Here is a 7900-nt window from a genome sequence, read left to right on the forward strand (position 1 = left end):
CATCTTTTATTTTTATTTTTTTTTGATACAAAGTCTCACAGTGTAACCCAGGCTGGCTGAAACTCTTGATCTATGGCCCCAATTTCCCAAATACTAGTGTTACAGGCATGTGCTATTGTGTCCAGCTACATGACTTGGATTTTCCTTAGAGAAATGAGGTCTAAGTAGCCACCCTTTAAACTAGTGAGACTTGACTGGAGCAGTGGTGGTGCGCACACCTTTCATCCCAGTGCTCAGGAAGCAGAGGCAGGTGGATCTCTGAGTTCAAGGCAAAACTGGGTATACAGGGTGTGTTCCAGGCCAGCTATGTCTACACAATGACACCTATCTAAGACAAAGCAATGCAGTGAGATCTTTGTGACGGTTTCAGCTAATCGCAGACAGTAAAAATTGGCCCTATGATTGAAGGACAATACTACTGTGATGTTGCCATTTCCTCTCACTCAAGTCCCTGGAGGGAGGCTCCTTCCACCAACCAAAGTAAAAGAAACCAGCAAGGTTTGGGCAGTTGAAGTCTGAGAAAAGCCTTCCCAGACTTTGTGCTTCTTCCCCAGCATCATGTAAGTGGTAACAAGTGCGGGAAGGGGCTCTCCTGATTGAGCTGCCTACAAGTTGTACTCCAGGCATGCCAACTTTCTTAAAATTCTTTGACCGAATTCATGCGTGTATATAAGAATTTTAGTCCTTTCACGGCTGCTACTACTCCTCATCTCCCCCATTATATAAACTTTCCAAGTCCTCTTCCCACTGTCTTTTCTCTATGTGTGCCCACTGAGTTCAATTAGGGGCTACTTGCCTGGCCATGTGTGGGAGGTTGCTTACTTCCAGAGAGCAGTAGGCTATACCAATGAAGAAAGTGATATCCTTTCCCCAAGCCACTACTAACTGTCCGCAATCCCTCAGGGGGCGGGGCCACATGGGCCTTTCCCTTTCCCATGATGAATGTTGACAAGACTCAGTCTTGACCATGTGGACAACCACACCTGCAGAGCTCATCAGTGTAACAGTAATGTCATGTTAAGGAAGACTTCATTCCCCATCCTCCAGCTCTTTATTCTTCCTGTCTCCCCCCTCTTCTACAGTGTTCCTTGAGCCTGGAATGGGTGGTATAGACCAGCCATTTGGGGAATAAGCAATCAATCCATCGGCCTTTATTTCAGCTCTTTAACCAGTTAGGAATCTCTATGTTATCTGCTGTCTATTGTAATAAAGCTTTTCTTGATGAAGACCAAGAGCAACACTAATTCGTGCAAACACAAGTATTTAGAAAGTGGTTTAACCATGTCCTTTCAGCACAGTGATAGCAGTGGGTTCCCCTTTAGGAACTATGATCTACCTGCCGCCAGCTCTTGATCAGGGTAAAGTCCTAACCCTGGAAGCAGGCCTTGACTGCAATTAGAAAATTGTTACCCCCAAAACATTCATGCCACCACTGCACCAGTGGACACATCTTGCCAGGGTAGTTGTTATTGTAGCTCTTAGTGTTCATAGCTAGGTTAAGAGTCCAGCAGGAGGAAGCATCCAAAAGCCTCCAATAGCACCCAGGCACTGGGAAAGCTAGCAGCAGGAGAAAGCATCCAGCTATTTCAACTTGACTTTTAAGTCCTCTTAGAAATCTCTAAGTCCAAAGTATGTGGGATCTTCAGCAACAGAGCCTTAACATCAAGTTCTAGCAAAGGGCAATGGCATATATTGTTCCAGGGCCTCTAACCAACAACTCAGAGGGAAATACCCCACAGTCAGCACTGCACTGAGATTTTGTTAGATAACAGGTCTCTGGGACAAGCACTAGGGGATGCAGGTCTCTGCCTCTCATGCTTGCTGCCATGGTGTCCCCATCATGGTGGACTGTATATTGAAATCATGAGCCAGGATAACCCTTCCCTTCATACACTGCTTTTGTTGAGTAACTTACAGGCTGGACCATGTAGGAGCTGCGGAGGCCACGGGCAGTGACTACAGCTTCCAGTTTCTTCTGATGTGGGTTTACTATGAGTACCTAGGATGTTCTTTTTTCATTTTTTAATTTTTTGCCTTGTGCTCATGACTCTCCTACTTTAGCCTCCCAAGAGCTGGGATGACAGGTGTGCCTTGCTACACCCAGCTGGAGTAAGCTTTAAAACCATTTCATAACTGATCAGTTCGAACTTTTTTTTCTTGAAGGTTTCAGATTACATAAGAGGTGCAAGGACAAGGAAAGTCCTCTTCCTATATCCTTTTCATGCAGTTTCTAGTATCAACATCTTAAGCCATGATGACTGAGTACTACTCTTAATGAAAGGCTGCACTTGCATTTTAGCAAATTTTCCAAATAGCCTTTTAAAGGGCCAGTTAAGTGTTAAGATCCAGTGGGTGATCAATTTCAGTGTTTCCTTGGTTTTCCTGATCTGGATTGAATTTGTAAAGTCTTTCTCAACTATGACCACGTGCTTCAGGGAATAATTCTAGAGATGAAGGGCTGCTGCAAGCAGGTAGTTAGGTTAGTCAGTCCAAGGCCATATACGTGATATGGTTTGCGTGTTCCTCCTGCTCTATGTTGAAATCCTACCCTCCAATGTGGTAGTAATAGGGAGCAGGGCCTTTCCTGAAGGGATTATGTTTGGCACCCCTTCAAACGAGATGCAGTAGCCTATCAGCCAGAAAGCGGGCTGTTCACTCTCCTATAATTTAGACTTATCAGCATCCAGAACCATACACAGTAAAGTTCCAGGCTTACCTTGTATTATTCCTTTTTCTACCCCTGCCTAGAGAGTCCTAGTTTTTACTTGAGAAAGCAGTGGAGTGATTGCAGCACACAGCTTCTAACCCTTCCACCCAGAGCTAATTAGGAAATATGTATGCAAACCATGTTAATACTGGTATGTCATTTTGTCTCATAAATGCCTAGAGGTGGCCCTGTTGTAAGTCTGAGTTAATTTTATTAAAAACTCATTGATACTAAGAACCAAAGATTTCGAGCCAAAGGACAAATATTAAATGTTTCCCTCCCTTTGCCAGGAGTGGATCAGAGATGCAGTTCAGTGTCTCTGACTTTTGGCAAGGGGCCTGACAAAATACCTTCAGAGATAAACATGCAGGTTTCAAAGTTAGAAACACACAACTAAACAAAAATTGAATTCAAAAGTTGCTGCTGAACACAGCGATGTAAGCTGAGTATCATTAGCAGTGTTGAGAAGAACGGTAAAGTTCCCAAACGTCTGCCAAGCAAACAGAGCACTTGTGAAGGCAGACACTGATGTTGGGAACACTAAGGAATGTGCTGGATGAGAGTCACTTCTAGATACTAAAATGCCTAGAACAGTTGTAAAATTATTTGCCTTACTATATCGAGATTGGAGTGCAGTTTGGATTTGGTGCCTCCTCTAAAGACTCATCTAGGTGGCAGTACATCTCTGATAGTGTAGATCCTCTATGATTTTCAAATCTTACCTTTTATCTTTGTAGTTCAGGCTGGCCTTGAACTTCTGACCCTCCTGTCTGTACCCCCTTAAGTGTTAGGAATATTGGTGTGAGCCACCACTCTGTTTATGTGGTGCTAGGGTCTGAACCAGAGGCCACATCCATGCTTAACAGACACCCTAGGATGCATTATCCCGACTCCACAATCTCCTATACTTCAAATAAGAGATACACAGGCAGTCTACTACAGACTGTGAGTCCCATATACCACGATGTAGTCACCTCTTTTCTGGGTTCTCTGTGTAGTTTGGAATCTGTCCTCATTACTCCATCTGTAGCCCAGGCTGGCCTCAAATTCAGAGACCCTTCTGCCTCTGCATCCCGAGAGCTGGGATTAAAGGTGTGCACCACCGCCTGCCTTGTAATCACCTTTTCACAAATGAAATAGGTGACAACAGGATGTTAATCTGTTTTGAGATTAATATTCAATCTGTTAACCCCAGGAGAATGGAGTTTGCAGCCACAACACCAGTATTCAAAGGTAATCCCCTGCCTCTGTGCCTAGTCTAAAATAAGACAATTAATACTTTGAAAAGGGATTAGAACAGCATCTTTAGTGCTGCACTACCCAATAGTGTTCCCATCTGTGCTGCTCTACTTGGTAGTCATTATGCATAGGTGGACATTGAACAGTGGCTAGTCAGATGAAAAAGATGGTATTTTAAATGTAATCATTTACAGATGGTCATATATGGCCAGCACCTACCTTTTTGGACAATGCAACTCTAGAAAATAGTTCAAAACATAATGTACAGCCGGGCGGTGGTGGCGCACGCCTTTAATCCCAGCACTCGGGAGGCAGAGGCAGGCGGATCTCTGTGAGTTCGAGACCAGCCTGGTCTACAAGAGCTAGTTCCAGGACAGGCTCTACAAACTGCAGGGAAACCCTGTCTCAAAAAACAAAACCAAAACAAAACAAAACAAAAAAAAAACAAAAAAAACCCAAAACATAATGTACATTAAGTGTAGAAATCAAAGCTTTCTAGATGGATTTCAAAAAAATGGCAAGTTATGTTGTAAAGAATTTTCTTTGTGAGGTCACTAGCTTTCTGAGGGTCTGAGTCACTTGGTGGCTGTTGATTATAAGAGAACTTTGGTCATATTATTATATAAGTAATAATAAATTATGTCATAAATTTTAAAGATTCCCTCTAAGAAGCTCTAAACCAGCAGTTCTCATCCTGTGGATTGTGATCCTTTCAGCAAACCTTTATCTCCAAAAATATTCACAGAATTTTATACAATCCATACCAGTATCTGCTAGTTATGAAATAGAGAAACAATTTTATGGTTGAGGGTCACAACATGAGGAACTGTATTAAAGTGTTGCAGCATTAGGGAGACTGAGAACCACTGGGCTACTAAAGCCCAGGATACTTCTGTCATATGGGCCTAGGACGTTGTACACCAAAGAAAATAAAAACACAAGTTCTCCTAAGGAAGCCTAAGGTAAGCCAAATTGCCCACGCCTGTTCTGTGAGAGCATGATGCAGAAGGCCACCAGAGCTGTCTGGGAGACCCGCAGAGCAGTGGGAAGGCTCTGAGTCTGTCACCGTCAGAGAAGCCAGTGTGTGGCGTTAGAAGACTCACGCCATTTGTGTGCACCTCTCACGCCACTGGATTTGTTTATAATCCAAGTATAAAACAGGTAACTAGTTAGGCCAGGATAGGACCTTGAGGGCACAGCTATGCTTAACCATTCAGAGGATTTTGAACAGAACTGAAAATCAATGTCAAAACCTTTGAAAAAGGGAAGAAATGCAGCAATTCATTCCTTTTTAAAAACAGTATCCTTGCTGATCAATTGTAAATTTCCCTGTGGAACTGCTTTCAAGAATTTAACACATGGGTAGCAGACATATCTAAAATAATTTCATTAGGATGATGAATTTAGATTTTAAAAACAATACAAAATTTTCTTTTCAATGTTATGAAATACACTCCTTTTAAAAAGCAGTAAATGGACTAAGGGAGACGTCTGGGTTGGAAAAATGCTTGCTGAGTAGGACCTGAGTTTGAATCCCCAGCATCTATGGAAAGACCTGGTGCAGCAGTGACTGTATATAGCTTCTCCCCAGCACAGGGGAAGCAGAGACAGCTGGTGAGTTCCAGGGTTAGTTGAGTCCATCTTAAAAAACAAAACCTACAGAAACATGATTGAGCAAGACACCAGGGTTTATCCACCTCTGACCCTTACACAATACACACTCCTGTGTGTATCTGAATCCATGTGTGTGCTATGTGCATATATAGAAGCAAAAATCAGTGTTTACTGTACTCATTGGCTAAACTTATAAAACTTAAGGGTTCCTAAGAATTAAATGATAGAGGGTGGCAAAAGAGATCTGGAGTAGTGCTTGAGGGATTCAGATAATTTTATAGCCCAACTTGAATAAGGGAAAGCTAAGTCAAGCTTACAAAAGTCTCAATTAACATTGTGTGCATCCACCTGTCCCAAGGAACAAGGAAGTGCTCGAGACTGGCACTTAAATTAAATAAGGTCAATGCCTAGACTGAAAATGAACACCATGCAGGATTATTTGTAGCTATGTCTGAGAAACAAACCCTCAGGAGAGCATCACAATTTTCAGGGCAAGGATTAAGAAAACTGACTTTTAAAGTGTGTATAGGAAGCACTGTAACATGGAAAGCATCACAGTATTCATTTTGTTGGAGACAGGGTCTCACTGTGTAGCTAGCCTGAAATTCTCTATGTAGATCAGACTAGCTTTGAGCTCAGAGACCGACCTGCCTCTGCCTCCCGATTGCTGGGATTAAAGTTGCTCACCAGACTGTTTATGTGTGTACGTGTGTACACAAACATGCCACAATGTGTGAGGAAGGTCACAACTTTGTGGATTTTTTCCTCCCACTTTCCAACCAAACTCTGCTTATCAGGCATGCATCCCCCAGCATCAGGTTCCATTATCCATTGAGACATGTTGAAAATTTATTACTATTGTACAAACATGTGGAAGGCAGAGAACTCGGGAACTGGTTCTTCACTATCGTTTCCAGGAACTGAACTCAGGCCGTCCAGCTTGCATGGCAAATGCGTTCACTTGCTGACCCACCTCACTGACTAAATTATCTCATTTATTTCTATTAATCCCTGAAGTAAAGCAATCTGTAACTGAGTTTTGTACCAGAAACCACTGGAACTGGTCAAATTAATTGCTTGAAATTAAAAATTCTTATTGTGAACAGAATTAAATCTACACTTGGTTGGCAGGTAATTCTTTTGCATTTATGTATTTTCAAGACACTCTCCCCACATGCCCAAATGGGTCAGGACACCTGATGGCTTACATGTTTCTAAGTACATGGTAATGGCTCACCTGTTCTTCCTGAGAAGTAATTTGTTATTATTTTGTGTGTGGAATGTAGGTCAGCACAGCTTTTTGGAGTCAGTTCTTATGGCCCCAGAGACTAAAAGCAGGCTATCCAGCCTGGGTGGCTGATCTTTACGAACCTGACCATGTCTTACCCACCACTGCCTCAGGGTCCCACTATGTAGTTCTGGCTGGCCTCAGAGATCCACCTGCTTCTGCCTCCCTGAGCGCTGGGATTCAAGATATGTGGTACATGTGCAGCTCTTATTTCTTTTAAATGACCGAATATATAGAACTAGATTCTTAGTGTATGGTTACAGAGCACTCAGTGGTGTCTAGCAAATTTCCACCTAATCCACCGACCAACATCTGTCTCACAGAATCATGGTGTAGAAACAGTATTGAAGACTGAGTACTCACAGCTCTTGACAGTTTTACTGATGGATTCCACCAGCTTCTTCAGAGGCCTTTGCTCCATTTTGGAGTGGTTTCAGCACACTGCTTTCCCAAATAGTCTACTTCTAAACTGACACTAACTCTACCACTCCAAAACAGAATGTGGCCATTGGCAACCTCCTAGCAACTAGACAGAATATTCTCAAGCAGCTGGAAAGATAAAGAAATGGATGTTGCCAGTCAGTACATATGCAAGGAAGTCATTCAAGTTCTGTGTATCTGAAAACTAGCCACTTCTACATTTAACATCACGTAAATGGTATTTTCATTTATAGTTCCTCAGTGAAAATTTAAAACATTTTTCTCTCTAATTGAACATATAACTAAAAATTATTACAAAGCTCTTCTTTAGATTACAATAATTTCCGAAGCTATGAATAGCTCCTTCAAAGGCTGTCACCTACTCCAAATCTGTATTTTGGGTAAAATTCAATTTGGACACTCTTAGGGCACTCTTGGACACACTTAAGGGCAACCCAAGGACTCCTACGTGCCCAAAGGCTAGCACTGGTATCAAAACAACAAACTGAAGGACATTCATCACTTCCTGGCAGCTATCATCTGTAAGAGATGTGCCATGTTTGTCAGCTTGGTATAAAATCACCCAAGAAACAAAAGGCAAGTTTTGGTGGAGAAAGGAAGGTATGTTATTA

General features: G+C 42.3%; 1 protein-coding gene across 1 annotated transcript in view; it reads right to left on the reverse strand.

Annotated features, from left to right (window-relative positions):
• The window catches only part of LOC119806673 (EF-hand calcium-binding domain-containing protein 1-like), a 15959-nt gene extending 8562 nt beyond the window's left edge, over positions 1 to 7397 (reverse strand). Inside the window, 1 exon segment of the mRNA XM_038318546.2 lies at positions 7212 to 7397. Coding sequence (XP_038174474.1) covers positions 7212 to 7269 — 58 coding nt within the window. The 5' untranslated portion in view covers positions 7270 to 7397.
• Between the last annotated feature and the right edge of the window lie 503 nt (positions 7398 to 7900).

The sequence above is a fragment of the Arvicola amphibius genome, chromosome 2 (assembly GCF_903992535.2).
Source record: "Arvicola amphibius chromosome 2, mArvAmp1.2, whole genome shotgun sequence".
Lineage (NCBI taxonomy): Eukaryota > Metazoa > Chordata > Mammalia > Rodentia > Cricetidae > Arvicola > Arvicola amphibius.